The following is a 21342-nucleotide window of genomic DNA, read 5'->3' as shown; positions in this document are numbered from 1 at the left end:
CTTCTCTCTTTACCCTCTCTGCTCTGTACGTTCATAGCAGAAAGTACATTTTCCCTCCAGTCAGCGAATCAGCGCAGTACATAAAGAGTCAGCAATGGAGGTCACCACTGTGGATCGCTGCAGTCTGCTTGATAAGCGGATCTATCCACTTTTTAATCCCAAAAGTTTTGAAAGTAATCTCTGACCTCTTCTCCTGCCGGTTAATGACTCCAGATCAGAGCAGAATCCAATATGACTGTGGTTGTTTATTCCTCCAGGAGATTTGGCTCTGTACTTGACTCTCTCCTCCAGGGAGACTGACCGGCTCTGAGGAGCTAAGCGGTGGCTGCAAAGCACTATGACACACACACATTTTCAACTCATGCAAATAAATGCAAATATTCAATATATTTTGCTTCATTTTCTGCGGGACCACACCATACAGATAAATCCTGGGTCAGCACTACTTCCCCATCCTCTCATGGTGGACTGAAGCTGGACTGGATGCTGAAGTCACTCACCATTTCTTCTCTTGAGACGGGAGATGTGGACGACACTGGAGTGACTGGTTAACTTAAATTAATAAGCTGTCTCTGCAACACAATACATTTAGCATCATGTCAAAAAACAAAAGATTCTGACATAGTAAAACATAGTAAAACATTTTTAAAGTAAAAAGCTCACGATGAACCGGTTTCTCCAGTGAAACACATGGACACAGTGACGCGTTCATATGATGCGTGAGCACATTTTCAGAAATATGTATTTATAAACGCATTGTTTATGTTTATCTAAACAAAATGTGTAATAATAATTGAGTGAGATGGTCCAACTGGCGCTTTCCTAGAGAAACATTCAGGATGTTTTTATTTCTGTTCAGTCTTGAATGAAGAACCCCACTGATGTCAGCGATGATGATGCTGGTTTGGACCCTAACCTCCTCCTGGCATGCTGTGTGTGTGGGGGGGACCCCTGCTCGTAGATAACTCTGCAGTGTGACTGGCTGAGCTGTGGAGGAGGAGGAGGGGCTTGCATCTGTCAGCTCAGCACCGCCCTCCTGCTGTCTGTCCGGGGTTTGGAGGCGAGGAGAGGCGAGGGGCCGCTTTCTGTGAGCCGTCGCTTCGGTAAATAAATAAATCGAGGGTGGAGAGCGGTCAACATGACGAGCAACATCAGGTACAAAAGCCGGATCCCAGTGAAAACAGGTGAGCTTTGGAAGGATACCAGAATGTGTTTACAGCCATCAGTTGTTTTTTTTTTATGGGGAATCAATGAAATGATCGCTTCATATTTCTGTCTCCCTGGGCGTCGCTCTGCATCCCTGCACCTGCGCCTCCTCCTCACCCATCCTGTAATGGCCAATAGAGGAAAACGCGGAGGTAAGATAAAAAAAACATCCTTTTTTTGAATGCATTTATTATGTTTTTAAGTGCTGTCGAGAATGCATCTTCAGTATAATGCGTTAGCTGAATGTATCCTCACATTGGACGGCCTGGAGCTGCAGCAGCATCATCACTAATATTTACGTTTCTGATCTCAAAATCGGGCATTTTTTTCCCCCTTTCATGAGCGCGATTGTATCTGTCAGATTTACAAGATGCTCTGAGGGGGCAGCCATGCCATCACAGGCTGAGCCGTGAGCAGCGTGACGGTCGGAGGGGGGTGGGGGTGGTGGAGGTTAGGTTTCATTTTTAGACGCGTATGTGGAGCAGGCCGGCGTCAGGGGGAGAGGAGGCGAGCAGCCAACATGGTCCTCGCACGGCCGCATCCTCCCTCTCCATCCTCCGGGACGCGCGGCTGCCTCGCAGAAAATTGTGAGCGCTCATCTTGCCGTTCAGCCGGCTGATGGATGACCTAATTGTCGGCGGTACGACTGCACGACTCACGATTACAGTCGGCGGTGCTGGCTGCCTTCAGTGAACCCTTCCTGACCATTGTTCGGCTCAGAAAATGCAGCTGCCACATGAGCCTGCAGGGGAGGTCGCAGCTCTGGTGACCCCGGACCTTCCTCTTCCTCCTCCTCCTCCTCCCCCTCTTCCTCCATGATGACGGGGGAGTGGAGTGTGTGCACGTGCTGGGTGTGCTGGGATGATTCAGCGAACCAGATTATATGATTTGGTGCCCATAAAAAGTCTGGATGTTTGGGGTGTAAACGCGCAAAGGAGGTGAATGCTGAAACATCAGCAGCTGTGTAATAGTAAATACTCTGCTACACCACATGGACCCTTATATTACTATTATAGTTTATATTATGTAGGTTTACATACTGCAAATCCATTTATTCCACAGTTGCCAGTTTCCAGGTATGCACCTGCAATAAATCCTCCATTCAAATGCTTCTAGAGAGGTGTGACCTGACCTCTTATACAATACAACTGGACAGAATCACAAACTACAAACTGCAAATTATCAACCAACCAACGTTCATGAAGGGTTTAATGCAGGAATGCTTTTATTAAGCTGCATTAGTTTTAGATATGTGTACCTAATAAACTGACAAATGTTTAAGATCCACTCCAGACATGTTTTTACATCTCTATGAAACACTCTAGCTTCAGTTATCATGTGTTTGTGGTGTGATCTTTCCACAAAATTTTTATTATCATGTCAGGATCCTTTCTTGGATCATTCTTGTAGGCCCGCCTCTTAAAATCTAAACAGCGCCACTCAATATTCAACTGTAGGAACAAGAAGAAAAACACATTTTTGATTTTTAGATGGTTAAGCTGTATGTGTTATGTAGAGTCACATAAGTGCTCCTCTCCTTTCATTATTATGCTCAACTTGGCACTGGGAGCTGATGTGTGTGCATTTGGCAGCCGTGGAAGAAGTATCAAAAAGTGCTCATCACGCCGAATAGAATTGTTTACGTTGTTATTTTATTTCCACATTTTCAAAGTTTTGTTTTTAGGCATTTTAGCCATTCCTGTGTATATCGTAGAGAGATGACATTAAATGAGCGGAGAGAGCACCTGGAACATGGACTGGTGACACCGAGATTATAAAATCAGAATCTTAGTCTCTTTGGTCACCACTTGAATATATCTTAACACATAGTAGTGTCTGTATACGTATTAATGAATCATTATTACTGATTAGTCAAATCAATTTGATGTTGTAGTTCATCATTGTGGAGCCTGTGTTAAGTTTATATATTGTTGGGCAGCTTGAGGTGGCAGACAACTTTTCCCTCTGAACATTTTCAAGTAGTTTTATAGTTGGTGTTGTTGTTGCAAAGACAAAGTGGATCATTATTCACAGTTTTGCAAAAAAACAACAACAAAGGAACAAAACCCGTGTTTAATCTATAACAGAAATTGATAAGAAATGGACAGAATTGTATAGTGATGGTGAGGTTTGTATCGAACCAACGTAAGCACTACTGATTTCATTCTTCTGTATCCATTTCATTGCACAATCAACATTTACTTCATAATGATACGTTCAAGCAGAAAACTTGTCTATTGGCAGTTTAATTAACTAATCATAAGCTTTAATGCAAAAGTAAGCTGTTACTATAGTTGTCAAATAAATCTAGTGGAGTAAAAAGTGCAATAGAAGTATGAAATAGCAGAAAAGAAGAAAATACAGAAATTTGTATTTAATCAATACCAGGTAGGATTTAATGTAACCTACTTGGAGAAATTGATATATATTGATGAGAAGCATAAAAAGTTAGTTTTTCTTTAGCAATCAAGAACACTTCTGTCTCTTCATTTGTAGTATTCGGTTTTCAGTATTTAGCCTCCATGTTGTCCTCTGTCGTCATCCGACCCCTAAAAACTGCTGACTGGTATAAGCTGGTCAGGTTGCAGACAGATTTGCTTCCTCACAGAAATTCACAATCCCAGTAGTTCAAACGATTTTGATCACCGCTACAGCACGCACACACACAAGCTCATGAGTGGATTGCTGGAAAACCGGGGTTAGTATGATTGTTGTGTGTTGTGCTCACAGATGTAGCGTTTGTGCAGAAACAGCCAAAATAACCCAAACATTTTAAAAAGTCCCAGCAGCAGCAGCTGTCACACTCCTCGTATAGATATTCATCCACTCGTGAAATGATTCACTCATGCTCAGTATTTGGATTACTATACAGATTTCACACCTTGTGAGTTCTTCACTCCCACACACTCTACTGCATCTGACCCTCTTGGCCACAAAAATAACTTATCCAGGCTGCGGAGGAGGAGCTGGAAAAAAACACAAATGGTGCTTGGCTTGACTGACTGAATGCTGAGATCACAACTGATAATCAATCCTGAATCAATATTTTTACAGCATTCTCCTCCCCTCTCCTCTTCCTCTTTCCACGTCTCACTCCCTTCACAACACTTTCAACCTTCCCATTGCTGCCTTCGCTGTGATATTATGTTGCCAGGCAACAGTCTTTTTTTTTTATCTGTTTTCATCACTTCTCTGATACGAAGGAGTGGACGGCATCTGACCTACCCACAGTCCCGCGCCGTTATTATTCTGTGTGTGGGTGGATGGGTTCTGAGCATTTGTTCATCAGATACTGGAAGAGAAAATCACAGTCACAGTTTTTATTAAACAGTCAGCTGAGATGTGTCACCTTGATATAGTGAGGCACACGAGATTGAATGGAGTATGAACAACATTTACAATGCTGTGAATAACTAAAAAACAAAAAACTGTCCTGGCTGATGAAAATGTAAATGTGTTGATGTCACTGTCAGGACCGAAAGGCTCATCTTCAGCAGGTCGGGAGCTTTTTGACCAAATCACACAAATTAAAATTTCCATTTCACTGATCACCTCTCATCCAAATTTGATATTTAACATTCAATCTTGACCTTGGAAACAACAGCTGGCAACATTCATACCATTCGTAGCTTCCCAACATTGGATTTTGGTGTCAGAATTAAGAAATAAATATCTTCATTGTAGTTTTAGCCAGTGTATGAAGAAAGAGAAAGGCTCTGTTTTATATCTTATGAATTCAACTTGTCATTTCATCATGACGTTATTTTTATCCTCCGCTTGTTTATCTCTCCTGGAGGAGGGATCCATCATCTGTTGTTCCTCCTGCTTTTTATTTATTTATTTATTTATTTTTTAGATTTCAATCCACACTGAGCATGTGTGAAGTTTAATTATGTACAGATTGCAAAACCCCTCTGTGACGGTTTTTTGATTTTGGCTCATATAAACTCAATTTAACAGGTTTAGAAACTGCAATCAATGGTTTATTAATTTACTAATGGTTTTCTACACTTATAGGTCATTTCTAAGAAAAACATGTGGGTTGCCAGGTTGTGAAAACGTTTCTTGCTGGGGTTTATCCTCCTCCAGCGAGACACTTTTATGCCTTTGTTTGAATCCTCATTGACCTCTGACCTCATGGTGAAGTGTGGAGAGCATCCACGTCAAGATTCTTTTATTGACAACACAATAACATTAAAAACTAAATTAATTAAAAACTTTATGGAATGTTATTAAACTTTTTTGTCACTTACATTATTCATATACATAATAGATGAATTTCTAGATTTTGTTGTTGTCTGAAAGTGATCTGATTATTGATGATGATGATTTGATTATTAAGGAGGAAGTGTGACACTCACGCTCTTTATTACTGACTTAACTATAACTTGACTATTAATGAGCCAAAGAGATCTTTTACTGCCTTGCACCCCAAAAGTTGCCAGTTACAATTCTTCATACAACTTACTTCATTAGAAACAATACTAACAACAAAAAAGATACTTTAAGGAGATGTCTCAGTTTCAGTCCTTGTTGTGTCTGAGCCGTCAGACTAAAACATGTCAGCGGCCACTTAACTTCCTGGTGCAGCAAACAGGTGTTGGGTCAAATGCATTAGCGTCAGTGCACGTGTGCCACTTCACTTCAGATACACTCAACTCCCTGCCTCACTTCCTCCATTACTCAACCCTTCACTCACTCTTTAAACATACACACACACACATTCGCTGCCACAGATGGGACCCTCACCGGCTCCCAGTGAGGACCATCTGCAGACCAGGAATAGGCGTATCTCTGGGGGGGTTGGGTTGGGTGTTGAAAGTAGGATCTGAACCCCCCTGTGGCTCCAGCTTTTCAGAAGAAAACAGTAGATGTAGTAAGAGAAGGAGAGAGTGCTAGAAGTCTTGAACTTGATAACTATTGAACTATTTTAGGTTTTGTCTTGTTGCCTGTTGTAGGCACATTCACATTCCATCACATTTTTCTATCTTGGCTCATTCCTCTTTATTGAAGCTAAGTGATTTTTACAGTCTCTTTATGGCTTCATCATGCAGTATTTTGATATTTTCTGTATTTGTTTTGAAAATATGAGATCTCGTGACCCTGTGATTATTACTGTCGGCACTGCTGTTGCATCAAGGCTACTGCTAGCAGCTGGCTACTGTCGAAGCTAAAAAAAACGACTGTAAGAATCCTAATTTGACCAAGAAATACAGATTGCAATGCTATGAAAAGGCAGCATGAAATATTAAGTCGCTTTCATTGCCGATTGCAGACTCACTTCCTTTAGCGCCTGACTGAATAGCGTGGTGAAAGCGAGGTTTATAGAGAACTACTCTATACAAGAATGGTGTCATTTTTCTACAGCCATCACACTGTGCAATCAGTATTTACTAAAGAATAATTTGTAGAGGCAGAAGGTTGTTTATGGCAAGTTTAACTTAAAGTTCTGTGCAGTTTTGGGTCACACAGCATTAGTTTCTAATGACTGACCTACTGGCGAGTGGGGGCCCAAGATACTTCTTACAGCAACATGAACATGTTAGATTATTCCTCTGGGGATCAGGTATATTCGTAGGTAATTTCATGGGGGTATATGCAATAGTTGAGACATTTCAGTAGCATATATATATATATATATATATATATATATATATATATATATATATATATATATGCACAATGACATGAGACCCCCCTTTATAATCCTGCCGTATGTAAGCGTAGCATATGTAACAGTAACCTACTTTACTGACTGTCATGTAGGACAAAGCTGCTTCTGTCATCGTGTGGTAGAGAGATTCTGCCTGAACAAGTTTCCTCTGGAGTGATTTTCCTCTGTGACGGCTGGTGTCCTTGTTCCTGTTCGAGTGTTTGAGCAGCGTGAGCCCCGCAGTGTGTTCACATGCTCTCGTGTTATCATGCCGCGGCGCGAACACACATGTAATACCAACGATCCAGTAGAGCGTATGTGCTGTGCTTGTTTGTTTTGTCTTCCAACCAAATCAACTCACCTACTTTTCTTCTTTTATAAGTAACTCTGCATGGCCCGTCATGCCTCGGCTCTGCATTTCAAGAAGCTTTCAGAAAGTAACTGCAGGCTGACCCAGTTTGGAGGTTGTTTTAAAAAAAATGGTTTTATGTGTTTTTTTGGCCTTGATATGTTTGTGGATTATAAATTCTTTGGAAATAGGGATCAAGAGTCTGAGCAGTAATCCAATGAAACGAATGGAGAGAACCAAGATTATTTCATAACTGCTCCGTTTAATAAATCTGATTTATACTTTAATCAATAACACACAAAGTTCATTTTGATTGGAATATACTTTTAATTCCTCTTGAAGCCGAAGCATATTTTTCTTGAGCTTGACATTTTATTCTCATCCTGAAACAACATCTGACTATACACATTGTTGTTATGGAGCTTTTGACCACATCTCATAGTCTTCGTCAGCATGTTGAGTTTGGTCAGTTGTCGTGGAACAATTGATGTTCAGACTCTTCACAGTTTAGAGCACCTACATGACTTCTTACCATGTTGGCTTAAAATTTGACCTTGACCATATTCACTCTTGACTTTGGACCGTCACCAAAATTAAAAAAAAAACAATTGAGTTTATACTGTTTTTTCAACTGCAGTTCTCAGAGTTAAAAATTAACATTTGAGCTGAACTGAAGCCAACGTGGAGAAGACATCTGACAGCTCATCAGAATCATGGATAGTTTTGTTGACAATTTTTTTGTTATTGTCAAAAAATGGCAGGAAATGACCGAAACCGGAGGTGTGTTGGTTCATTTCCTCTGATACCTCTGATTGCACTCTTCAGCCTGAAGCCCACTCAATCTTCCTGAAGATGTTAATCTTTCAAAACACGTTACACATATATAGTTAACTTACCAAAAACAGACGGTTACTGTAGTTTATTTGAAAACATTGCGCAATCAGGCTTAAATAGTGCATTTTGGGGGGAATATTTTCCGCTGGGGATTGATAATAGTATTTTCTGGGTTAGGGTTATTTTAGTTAGTTGGGTCAATGTTTGTCTTGCCTGACTTCCGACCTTCCTACACACTTTCCTTTACCCTGTTTCGTGACAACTTTTAGCTGATTGAGTCCCTCCTCTAAATGTGCAGCGACACTACATGTTTACAATACCACTCGCTGCAGAGGCGTATGCTGAAACTAGGCTACGACAGCCAAGTGTCCTTCTGTGAAGCAATTTTATTGTTGCCTGAGCAATTACATGCTGTCAGATTAGCATGTTAAAGAGCCAAGTGCATGCAGGCCTCTCCATCTCCAAGGAGAAAAAAAAAAACGAGAGGGGGAGGGGAGGAGGTTTGGAGCTCAGGGTCCATTTTTGTTTGCTTTTATACCCCTCACCTCCTGTCTCACCCAGCCTCACCCCTCCTATCTCTCCCTCTCACCCTCCCTTGCCTCACTTACTGGTGGGCAGGCAGCAATTTAGGAGAGGCAATCGGAGTTAATGGTGTGAGTGTGTCAGCTGGAAGTCTGGGAGATGCAGAGAAGTCATCAGTAAAGGTCACCGCTCTTTACTGCTGCATCACGGGCCGCCCTGCTGCTTTAAGCCGGTTGCACACCACGCAGGTTTAGGCACCACGGTTTCACTGTGATGACTGAAAATGTGCTTAGTATTGTCAGTCCTGGAGTTGGGTAGACTTCTCATAGACATCAGTAATTCCTCTTTCACTAAATTAGTTTTTTGAGCAGTTCTTATTGAATAGCTTGCTGTTATGGTGTTACGAAGAGTATGCCGCTTTAGATTTCTATTATATTCATCTATTTGTTTGAAAGGAAATCTATAAAGTGAGTCGGTGAAGGTTTTTAAATCTCATCCTCTGCCTCTTCATTGTGTTGTTGTGTCTATACTGGAGCTTCTTGAAAATACTTGGCAGAAAATAATGATGGTTACGCTGTTGGACCAGACTCATTTGGATGAGGTTTTGTATTTATGTGTGTGTGTGTGTGTGTGTGTGTGTGTGTGTGTTTGTACCCTGGCGGTGAAGTTGACTGCTGGGGCCTTTTGAGAGGCGCTTCCTTTAAGGCCACGACTTTGTACGACAGAGAGGAAGAAGCTGAGCACTGCCTGCTGATTGAGTGGCTGATCTCTGGATCTCTGCCTCTGCCCAGCCATCCAACATATTGACTTAGAGTCACGGTGCATTTATACTCTGGAATAACATTTTGACAGCAAAGAAAAGTCTCTGCTTATGAAATAGAGCACAAAATAATGGAAAATGCAGAGGCACAAAGCCGAGGATCCTGTACATTGAGTTGAGGGTTTGTTTAAAAGTTTAACAAGTAGTAAAGTACAAGTAATCAAATCAGTAGATACATTGTGCATTCTGTGCTGTAATGATAAGTCACCTGTTAAGCCAACTGACAGAAAGTTGCAACAATTATAAAGATCTATTATTGATGAGGTCACTTATTACAAACATCTAATTTGTGCCTGGAAAGTGTGATGATTTCAGTTTTTTCTATGTTAAATACCATATAAAATAAAACATTTGGGTGGTTTCGACAGTTGGTCGGATAAAACAATCACTATGAGGTTGCCGTCTGGGGCTCGGTGAAATAAAATAGGTATTTTTCACTGTTTTCTGACATTTTATGGATTAAACAATTAACAAATGATTAAACCCCATAAAATAAGTGTTGCTTGGAGTTACAACAGTAGTTTTAAAGTGCTTTGCAGAGGGTATTAAAAGACAGACACTGGATGCGAACAGATAGACAATGTCTAAAGCTCTAGGATCAAATGAAAGCCTAAAAAAACAAGTAAGTTTGAAGATGCCTTTAAAGTTTTCCCTTCAAAGCTTTCTGCCCCACTTTCCCGTCATTACTCCTGACTCATGGTTTGTCCTTTAACGTCCCTCCACACCTGCCGTACTCTACCTTCCCTCTCTGCCTGTGTTTAATCAGCTGGAGGAGGCCAGAAAGACAACGCCAAGTTGCAGCTATGCACAGCTCAGTCGCTCCTAAACAGCAGTGAAGAGTCTGTGTAGATTATACACAGTTTTTCTGACCGTATACGATTCGATTCCCTAACAATTTCCTTCTCATTTTCAGCCTTTTGTGGATGATATGTTAGAGAAGTCTTTAATGTTAAAGGATCTGTCCGTCCATGTGTTTTTGTGTGTTTTATTTTAGGAGTTCCAGTTTTACATAATGAAGTGAGGGAAAAGACAAAAAGAAAAAAGATGATTCAGAATGAGTTTATTCTTCGGAGGAAGTAGTTTAAGAAAAACACCTGTTTGAATTTATGGATGAAATTAGGACAGATTATTATTTTATTTTTTTAATTGTTGGTCAAATTTATACCGTGTTTAATTTGTATTTGTAAAAATCTGGCATCTTCACATTAGAGTCACAGGCATTTCAGCATAGCAGGTGTTCACTTCAGGTACCTGAGAGGTAAAAGCAGCAACAGAACGTGGCATCAAGTGTCTGGAGTCATGCTGTGAATGAAAAAGATTATACAAGACACAACTTATCAGTTTCACAGAGTAATTAGAGAATTGAATAAACTATCAAATTTGCAAATAACAAAACAGATGTGAGTGGATAAGTTTTTATATCTGTTTGTGTGTACGGGAGAAAGGGACAGCTGGCGACTGAGAAAAGCTGGAGGTGGGGGGTTTAGCCGGGGGGCTATTGTAATACCATGTCAAGACATCTGTTCCTTTCTTTTATTTAAATTGACCCTCCCACCCCTTCCACACACACTAACACACTCTTTCATGTCGCCCTATGAGGATCTAAGTCCTCATTTAGCAACTCTCTAAATTTTTTATCAGGCCCACCATGGCTGAGAACAAAAGGGTTGTATGTTTCCCTCTCAGAGGCATCAAACTTTTTATTTGAGCTGAGTCCTCTGTCGCCCTCCCGTGGTGTGGAGCGGGACTGTAGCATCCTGGACGTGGCATCGCTGCCGGGTGTGCCTACTTTGGGAAAGAAAAGAGAAGAAAAGAAAGGGGGGTTTTATTTCAAAGAGTATTTAAGTTCTGCTGCCCACATCATGTATGAGTCGGACACACCCACCCACCCGCGCATACACACAAACACACGCACGCACGCACGCACACACACACACACACACACACACACCACTGTCACATCTGGAAGCGATTGACTGCAACTTCTGCCATGAATTGTACCTCGTTCACCTCTACACCCACACACACACCCACACACACAGACACACTCGACATGTTGACTGATCTCCTATACAGCCTTTTCATTCCAGTCCAGTCCAGTTCTTTCTTCCTAAACTTATTTTAAACGATGACACACCTCCATGTCAACCGTTACAGCACGGGCACATTTTTCAACTAGAAATGACTGGTGGTTGATATTTGTTATGAGAGTTAATTTTTCCAACCTGTAAAACAAATTGGTTGATATTAACGTGACATATGTGAACTAACATCTATATTATAGGAAATGTAAAAAAAAAATAAAAAAAAAGTAAATATGATTATTTGCATTCTTGCAGATGGTGTGCACTAATCTAAACTGTAAATATGAACCAAGCAGTTTGGCTGTAGCTTCATATTTACATCTTCGCTTAATTTAGTTTCACTTAGTAGCAGCTAACTGGTTAAAAAAAACAATCCTGATACCAACACCTGTAAAGCTCATAATTTTCTTATGGTTGGACAGAGCAGGCAAACTATTTCTTTCTGTTTTTGTTCTTTGTGCTAAGCTAAGATAACTGGCTGTTGCATTAGGTATTCATTTGTTAAAATCTGCAGATACACCTCTGGATGACACATTTAATCCTGCACACTGCTCCTTTAAGAAAAGTCTGTATTTATTTATCTTATTATTATTTGTTTTGGGTTGATTCTCTTTTTTCAGTTATTACATTATTTTGATGAATGTGGCATCTGGACCGTTTCATGATGATAATAACATCTACCAAACGATCCTCTCCAGTGTAGAGACGCACTCCATAGTGCTGACTGTCTCGTCTGTATGAGGAGACTTTCCTTATGGTAACATGTATAATTTCTGCTGTGCAGCAGCCACTGTGACCACACAATGTTATTAAAGGATAATGCTAAATGCTAAAAGTAATGTCGTAGTGTCACAAAGGAAAAGATTTGTTAAGTCGGCAAAAAACGAAGCAAGTTGTTGCTATGACTACAGACAGCTGTAGATTGACTGCATATATAAGACGGTTTTCATTTCTTTACTACTATAGTTAGGTACAGTTTAGAGGTAATTCAACATGCTCTATCGTAGGCAGCTGGACTTCAGTTTCTTGAGGACGTTTCACTTCTCATCCAAGAGGCTTCTTCAGTTCTGGAAAGTTCCTGAACTGAAGAACCTTTCGGATGAGAGGTGAAACGTCCTCAAGAAACTGAAACAAGTCCAGCTGCTTACGATACAGCACGTCGAATTACCACGACCGGAATGACCGAGAACCTTCATCAGAATATAATACATTAAACCAAGTTTACAACTGTTGCTCCAAAAACACAGATATTTGGTGTCAGGAGTTTTCTTCACTCTACTCCCATTAATCAGCAGCTACAATAGTAAAAAACTGTTCATTTATTAATGCATCAGCATCATATTCTAATCATGTAATAATTAATCAGTCACACAGGCCATTTTTCTGCAGAATTGTTTAACTTTTATTCTTTAAGTACATACTTATTACCTCTGTAGTTTGAGTGCAGTATTTTTACATGGTTTTACTTTTACTTGAATTCAGGATCAGAGTACTTTTTCCACCACTGAATATCACTTTTTTTTATGTGTTTTTTTAATGTGGTGAAACTGTAACCAACATTTTCAATTAAAATTATTGCCACATGTTTGAGGCGCTCATTATAAACCACCAGTCTAGACGTCGCTTTTCAGCCACACACACACACGCACACACACACACACACATTTAACATTTGGATTGACAAGTTAATTCACTTGATAATCTGATAATCTCACTCACAGGCCTGCACTTGCAGCCTTTGTACCTTTATCTGTTGTTTGTTTCTGAGCCCAACTGCAGCTTTGTCACAGTTCAAGTTCAAACAAGTTTCTTTTAATGCTATCTTTTAAATCTCCACTTTCCTGTCCGTTACTTCTCTCTCCTGCTTGTCTTTGCGAGCTGGTGGTCACTTCTCCCAGAGCACAGTTTTTTTATTTTTCAACTGTCGGAGCTGGGGGAGGGAATACGTGCTGAATGAATGAGTTTCTTTTAGACCTTCGCGTCTTCCATCCCTCCCTTGTTTCCTCCCTCAAATTGCCACCTCTCTCTTGCTGCCTTTCTCCATTTCCCTCCCTCTCAGTGAGAATTCCTCCGTACCTGCCCGAACAGGGAGAGTCGGACCGCTGTAGGGCAGAAGAGAGAGAAAGAAAAGAAAAGAAAAGAAAAAGAAAAGAAAGGGAATCAAGAGAGGGAAAGTAGGAGGTACAGAAAGGGCCCATATTTAAAGAGCACAAACAGGAAAGAGGTGTGTTAGAGACAGTTTGGGAACGGACGGAGAGAGAGACAAGTTTATCAAGGTCTCAAGGCTTCAGATTTGCTTTTTCCCGTTTCCCTGCTGGGCTGTTTTTCCAGCTTTCTGAGACCCGTGGCTATTTTTGGTCCGTCAGTGTCGGAGCGGTTTGGGATGGATGCCATCATGCTGCAAGAGAAACTGGTGGAACGGCTGCTATGCCCAAGAGTGAGAACAGCCAGGCAGAAGGTAAAAAAGTGGGATTTCTGGGCACAAACTGGTGACAAACATCAGGAAGCATTTCAGAATAGAAAGAGAAGTAAAGACACAGCTGAGCGTAACTTTACAAAAGAAGATTTCACACCTGTGGACTCCAGCCAGCATCTTTTGGTTTCTGTTGACGTGACAGATTTACTGCTGGGATGAACTGTCTCGTCTCCAAGTGCTTTTGTGATTACTCATTTGATTTATCAGCTGTCCTCATACTCACTCCTCCGGGGCTCTGCTGCAAGTGTCTCTGCCACACACTGATTGCGCAGCCTGTGTGTTTTTCTTTGTGCGTGTGTTTTTGTAAATGCAATCCTCACCCGAGGGGGCTGTCGGAAATGCCTGTGACAAGTTATGACAGCTTATGAGGACGCTGGCTGTGTGTTTGGCTCGAGTGTTTGCGGAGTGAAAAGAGAGCTTTTCAGATCTGTTGAATGTGGCTTCTGTCTGTGCGTGAATGCTCTCGACGGGCCTCGAGTGTGTATTTATATCTACACATGGCAGCCCGTACTGTAGGGTAAAGATGACGCTCGGCCAGATGCGGCGGAGAAAAACCTGCAGGACTGAGGGCCACTGTGTCACACATGGGGAGAATGAGGGAGGCTGGTATCCTGTGGTTCTCTTTGTGTGTTTCTCTCAGAGTTTTAGTGGAAAGTCTGAGACACTGGTTATTCTCAGCTGCTCACAGAGGAATGCTTTGCACGTGTTTTTCCATGCAGTTGTAGATGTCGTCTGTCTGTTGTGGTCACTTTATTGCGTCTGACGCGGCCAGGCGCATTTTGTTTTCACATTAGGAACCCTCTGAGCTCTCTTACAGTTATTTGGTGTCTGCTTCTGTTTTTTTTAACTACCGTTTTTTTAGATGTCTTTTCGTAGAGCTAATACAACTAGATTCGTACACAATCAGTTAAATGACAGAAAACTAATTGGAACTGTTCATATAATTACTTAATTAGTTGTTCTGTAAAGCCCAAGGTGATGTCCTCAAATGTCTTGTTTTGACCAAAACCCAAAGATACTCAGTGAACTATCACATGATACAGAGAAAAGTAACAGACTTTTACGAATGTGAAGCTGTAACTAGAGAGCATTTGGCAATTCTGCTTTAAAGGTTACTGAAACAGTGAATCACTTATCAAAATAGAAGCCAGTTATTTTTCCGTCTACCGGCTGTTTGATTAATCGTTCAATAGTCTCAGCTCTATTATCACTCTCAGATAGAAACAATCATTACTAGCAGCCTGATGTTATCACTCGAAGCGTGAACTAACACGAAACATCTTCTTCTTTGTGTCCTTTTTGTTTTCTGTCTCAGGAGAAGCAGTATGTGGGTTTCGCAACTCTGCCCAACCAGGTCCACAGGAAGTCTGTGAAGAAGGGCTTCGATTTCACGCTCATGGTGGCAGGTCAGTTTGTAGATCAAGATGCAAAACGTGACAGAAAACGTACTCGATTTACACTCAGCTGCCTCGTTTCATGTGATATACCTGGCTAGAACTTATGCAGTTTGATACAACACACGCACAACACATTATAATTCATTCGGAGGAATGTGTAATCAGGTTCGCATACATCTGACCTGTGTGTGGTTTTGTATGTGTGTGTGCAGGAGAGTCTGGTATGGGTAAATCCACCCTGGTCAACAGCCTGTTCCTCACAGATCTCTACAAAGACAGGAAGCTACTGAATGCTGAGGGTGAGTCTTTATATAGATTGTTCTCTCTCTGTATCACACACCATGAACGCACTGCTCTGAATAATAAAGGCACCCTGAGATCTTGTCTGTGTGTGAATCAGACAACCGTCAGTCTTAGATTCAACATTATATTTGTCAGCAGCTGCAGTGAAGATGTCCAGTTTAGTTTGCACATTTCTAATGAACTGACTGGATTAACTGGACACATATTGTGCTGCAGCTTGTACGTGACTCTTGCTTAGCATGAAATACTGTCTGATTATTATCTATAATCTATTGTCAATTATGTCTTATTGTCAGTAAATCCCAGCTACTCCAAGTATTATCTGTGTAGCCAAAGCCTTTTGCTTCTTTTTTTTTAAAGATTTTTCTGGCATAGACACCTTTATTAAGCAGTAGACAGATAGGAAATATGGGAGAGAGAGGGGGATGTGACATGCAGCAAAGGACCTCCGGCCGGAATCGAACCTGGGGTCGGCTGCATTCATGGCATTCGCTCTAACCACTCGACCACCTGCTCGACCAAAAGCCTTTTGCTTCTTATTCCTCTGTTCCTCTGTTATTGGTCTTTGTTCCTGGCCATGAATATTTAGAAACAACTAATCTCTTCATGATGTGGTAACAATTCGTTCCACGTGTGGTACAAGCAGTTTTAATTCAGTTAAGCGTTAATACTTCATAATTAGGTTAACTTTGAACTTGAGCTGGTGCAACCGGCTCCCGAGCACCAAAAGCAGATTAATTGACCGCTGGAAATAGTTCCTAACAAATGTGCCATTTAGTCCAGTTTGAGCAGTGTTTGGCAAAGACTACAGTGTCTAGGTGTTAGAAGAAATGATTTAGCTTTATTAAAATTCAAAACATATATTCATGACCTGTTTTAAAGGACCCAGTCACCTTGGGTGTCATGGATAGGATAAAAGTCAGAAAATATTGAGAAACGCAGGTAATTGCATTTAAAAATTAGCTTTGTTATAGTATCAATACTGTCATAAATCATTTAATTATCATGTAAGGCATAGAAAACCAATCAGAAACCTGAATCAATCCCACAGGGAGTACATTTTGCACCATTCACTTTCTTGCTTGTTCCACATTGTCCCTGACCTGCTGTTCCAGCAGTTTAACCTCATTTTCTCCCCATCGCCTTCTCCAGAGCGTATCAACCAAACTGTGGAGATCATCAAACACACTGTCGACATCGAGGAGAAAGGGGTCAAGCTCAAGCTAACCATCGTCGACACGCCGGGGTTCGGAGACGCTGTCAACAACAACGAGTGGTGAGCTGGAGGACCTGCCGCTCTGACACGTGTGCCATATTCAGCCTGGAGGAGCTGCTAATGTGTGTATATGTGTGTGTGTGGATGTGTTCCAGCTGGAAGCCGATCACAGACTACATAGATCAGCAGTTTGAGCAATACTTCAGGGATGAGAGCGGGCTGAACAGAAAGAACATCCAGGACAACAGAGTCCACTGCTGCCTCTACTTCATCCCTCCATTCGGGCACGGGTAATGACACACAGACACACACACAAATACAGACAGACAAATGTAGCACACGGTCAGTGGTGCAGGTAAACGACACAAACTACACCTTTCCCATCTGCAGGTTTCCTGCATGGAGTTGCGCAATCAAGCTGTTTTTCGTGTGGAGGATTTTGATTGCTTCAGTCTCAGTGCTCACACGGGCGATTTCTTTCCCACAGGCTGCGTCCAGTGGATGTCGAGTTCATGAAGGCCCTGCATGAAAAAGTGAACATTATCCCGCTGATTGCAAAAGCTGACTGCCTCACACCCAACGAGATAAAAAAGCTCAAAGACAGAGTGAGTTCACATTAACTTTAACGTGTTTTATTCTACGCAGACTGTTCACCGTAATCATTCATCTGATCTGTGTTTGTGTGTGTCGCGGTGAATGTCCAGATACGAGAGGAAATAGACAAGTTTGGCATCAAAGTGTACCAGTTCCCGGAATGTGACTCGGATGAGGACGAAGAGTTTAAACAACTTGACAAAGAGCTGAAGGTGAGTCAGTCAGATGGGCTTCCTGTTACAGAGTTCAGTTGATTAACCGATTCACTGGAAGTGGAAGTAACTGAGACTTTGGCCAACGATTAGGGTCACTTCAGTTCTCTGGGGTTTATTTTCAAACTCAGGGTCGTGGCCAGCATTTTAGAGACTTCTCCTAACACTACCTCTCTCAGAAATACTGACAAGGCGCCAAAGAGAATATCTTCATTAATTATAATTTGAGTCTTTCTTATTTTATTTGTACAGCTGTGAAGTTACATCTTCTATAAATGCTGTTTACCTTGAGTTGATATCTCTAAAGGGATCTAAGAGTAAACTGTAGGAGCAGTTGCAGTTTGTGATTTGGATCTAATGATCAGCTGGGAAAATCTGTGCAAGACAACAAACAGGTTTTTTTTTTTTTTTTTTTTTTGCATGCCTCGACAATTACGCACACTTCCCACGCTTAAACTGACTGTGGCCGTTTGTAAACAGGTCAAACTCTGTGCAGATGCACCAGGGTACAGCATGCTCCATCAGCGCTCTCTCAATAGATAAGGGTTAAAAAAAAACACACACACACACACACACACACACACACAACAAACCCTCATGTCTCTGTGTGCAGGAGTGTACCCCGTTCGCTGTGATCGGCAGCAACACAGTTGTGGAAGCTCGAGGGCAAAGAGTCAGAGGGAGACTGTATCCCTGGGGGATTGTAGAAGGTATGTTAACATATTATCAGAGTAAATGCAAAATTTACGACACAGATTTGCTGTGTCATAACTTGGATTGATAATACATTTGACATGTTTCCTTGCTTAGTGGAGAACCAGTCGCATTGTGACTTCGTGAAATTGAGGAACATGCTGATTCGCTCGCACATGCATGACCTGAAAGATGTGACCTGCGACGTCCACTATGAGAACTACAGAGCTCAGTGCATACAGGAGATGACCAGGTACGTGAAAAAAACACCAGAGAGAGTGTTCAGTAACAACTCAGATAACTGCTGAGGTCACAGATTTCAGTCAGATTTGCCTGCTTCACCTCTCCTCATCCTCTCCTTCTCGTCTTCTTCTTCTCCTTAGTAAACTGGCTCAGGACAACCGTATGGAGAGTCCCATCCCCATCCTGCCGCTCTCCACCCCGGATGTGGAGACCGAGAAACTCATCAAAATGAAAGATGAGGAGGTATGAAGCACCTTCTCACGCACTGTTATTGATCAATATTTTATTAATCTTACTGGATCATAAAAAAGCACGACAAAACTAATACAGAATATAACATTTAAATGTAAAAACAGGTATATATCAATGTCCTCTGAAACAAAAACGTAAGTATATTGTTAGAATATAGTCAAGTTAGCGTTCAATATTCAATAAAGAAAGAAAGAGATACACTTCATCGATATGCCAGTATTTCTGAATTATTGGCCACCCTCACAATCTATATTTAAATCCACAGCCGTGACGATTGTCTGTAATCCAGCGTCTGTGTGATTTTTGATTTATTCTAAGGTTGGCCAAACACCAGCATACAATTCAAGGGCTACTTTTAGCATCACATGATCTGAATGCCTCAGCTGCGGCTTAATGTCGGGACACTGTATAATCTAGTTTGAGCCGGTCAGGATTTATGTACAGTAGTGTGGAGATCTTAACCAGACTTTTTTTTCTCCGTGCCTGCAGCTGAAGAGGATGCAGGAGATGCTGAATAAGATGCAGCAGCAGATGCACGATAAAGACCAGTGATGTCTCCGGGAGTAGAGCTGTGCTGCAGCGCCGCCTGCTGTTTGTCCCCTGAACGACAGTGAGCCCTTCAGACGTCGACCATGGATATCGAGTGTTAGTGGCGACTCTGGCTGTACATTTATCCTCAGTTTGGTGCTTTGTATAGTTTGTCTGCCTGAAGGTTTGTCCGTCAGAGGGTTTTTTTTGTTTTTTTTTCTCTGAAACTACCCGTTTGCCCACTTTGAGCCTCTCGCTGTGGTTTAACAGTCTTAACATATATAATATAAATGCGTAATTTAAATAACTCAGTGTATCTAATTTATAAATGCAATGCTAAACTTTTTGGATATTTTGTCAGGGTATGAACATGTGTGCTACGAGATGTTTTGTAAAGAAAACTTAGGTTGTTGGTGATGTTTAACTTTGAACATGGATATTGTTTTTTATTCTATGTCTGTGAGTGTATGTGTGCGTTTGGGTGTGTGTGTGTGTGTGTGTGTGTGTGTGACCGTTTGTATCTGATGAGACTTCCTCTGGTATTACCAGGTATCCGTCCATAAAGACTCCCTTTTGTTCTGTTCAAAATCTAACTGTTGCTCTTGTTAATTTGCTCTCTGACCCTCATAAATACCTTCATGTGACATTTTTTCACATATGGCAAGTCAAAATATCCTCTCCCAGCATTTTTTTAATGTGCTGGTGGAGCTGAAAATGCACTTATTGCCAGTGGCTAACTGTGAATGGAGAGCCTTTGACATAATGAGGGGGTTGGTGCAGTACAAGGGTGCATGTGCAAGCATGCTGCCATTACTCATATCCGCTAAACGCTGTGGGCCTATTTTTACTGCTTTATAGCCAATGATGCCCTGTGCTTGTATTAAAATGCATCCTGAAGACCGACAGTATGCTTTGTTGCCACTACTGGATGGTAAAATTAGATCAATACTGTGGAGCAAATACTGTGTCTGGGCTTTTCTCTCCTTGGAAGTGAGTTGCTGCATTCTGCCAGGGAAGATGTGTAACCCTGTGTGTGTATGTGTGTGTGAGAGTGTGTGTGAGAGTGTGTGTGTGTAGGCTGATGCTGAAGAACAGAACATATTTTGCCTGAAGGCTGTGAGCTCAGCCTGTGCCCCATTTATAAAGGTGTGACAAATAAACTCTTGTTTTCTCGTCAATCTTGCTTCGCCGTGTTTGCATTGTTCCTCTGAAGGTTACAGAGCTGTTGGTACATCAAGGTCCAGAGAAAACAACGAGGCATCCTCTGTCACATCCGGCTGTCAGAGTGTGAGCAGCGTGGCTCGGAGCTGGAGCTGCTGCGGGAACATTATCTGCTGATTCATGTTTATCTCCTGAAGACATTTCTTCCTCTGCGCTGTACACGACGTCTTCTCGCTGCCAGTCAGAGGAGACACAAGATGACAATGTATAAATAGGGTATTATGATCAAAATATACTTAAAGCACCAAAAGTAGTAAAGTATTAATTAATGGCAGACTATATATATTATATCACTGGATTCTACTCATTGATGCATGAATGTGTACCTCATTTTGATGTTGCAGCTGGTAATAGTGGAGCTCATCTTCATTACTGTATGTACTGCTGGGTAGTTTTGAATCACCCCCCAAACAAACTCTGTTATTTAGTTTCTAATTATATGTAAACTAGGTAAAAAAAGTCATTGAAACCCAAGTAACCAGTAATCATATATATATTTATCCTTTATCATCAGAAACACGTTGATTAATGCGCACTCGTAATCATACTTAAGACAAATTTTACATTGCTGTGTGTTGAGCTGACTGCTGTAATCCGACTGAAACATTTAAATTTACGCCATAAATTAATTTTAATCCTTGAAATTCGTTAGAAATTAAGAACCCCTTAAAATAAGGAGTGTCTGAGATACTTCCCATGTCCTGTTAGATGCCTCTGCTTGTGTGTGTGTGTGTGTGTG

The 21342-nt window shown here is 41.3% G+C and overlaps 1 protein-coding gene and 1 long non-coding RNA gene across 3 annotated transcripts; one reads left to right on the top strand and one right to left on the bottom strand.

Annotated features, from left to right (window-relative positions):
- Positions 1 to 1022: 1022 nt before the first annotated feature.
- Positions 1023 to 20560, top strand: septin5a (septin 5a). Of its 2 annotated transcripts, XM_030416623.1 has the most exons (12): positions 1023 to 1184; positions 1345 to 1358; positions 15260 to 15350; positions 15554 to 15640; positions 16797 to 16920; positions 17016 to 17150; positions 17348 to 17465; positions 17565 to 17666; positions 18280 to 18376; positions 18477 to 18612; positions 18743 to 18845; positions 19344 to 20560. In XM_030416623.1, the coding sequence occupies exons 1-12, from the start codon at positions 1139 to 1141 to the stop codon at positions 19404 to 19406; spliced, it is 1116 nt and encodes a 371-aa protein (XP_030272483.1). In that variant the 5' UTR covers positions 1023 to 1138; the 3' UTR covers positions 19407 to 20560. The 2 variants fall into 2 exon arrangements, with proteins under 2 accessions (XP_030272483.1, XP_030272482.1); XM_030416622.1 differs by lacking the exons at positions 1023 to 1184; positions 1345 to 1358 and adding an exon at positions 13523 to 13926.
- LOC115581495 (uncharacterized) lies at positions 19594 to 21324 on the bottom strand. Its single transcript, XR_003984042.1, has 2 exons — positions 20930 to 21324; positions 19594 to 20777 (listed from the first exon to the last, which is right to left on the bottom strand). It is a non-coding gene; the product is annotated as an uncharacterized LOC115581495 (long non-coding RNA).
- Between the last annotated feature and the right edge of the window lie 18 nt (positions 21325 to 21342).

The sequence above is a fragment of the Sparus aurata genome, chromosome 5, assembly GCF_900880675.1.
Source record: "Sparus aurata chromosome 5, fSpaAur1.1, whole genome shotgun sequence".
In the NCBI taxonomy this organism is placed as follows: domain Eukaryota; kingdom Metazoa; phylum Chordata; class Actinopteri; order Spariformes; family Sparidae; genus Sparus; species Sparus aurata.
This window is presented reverse-complemented; position numbering and strand designations above follow the sequence as displayed.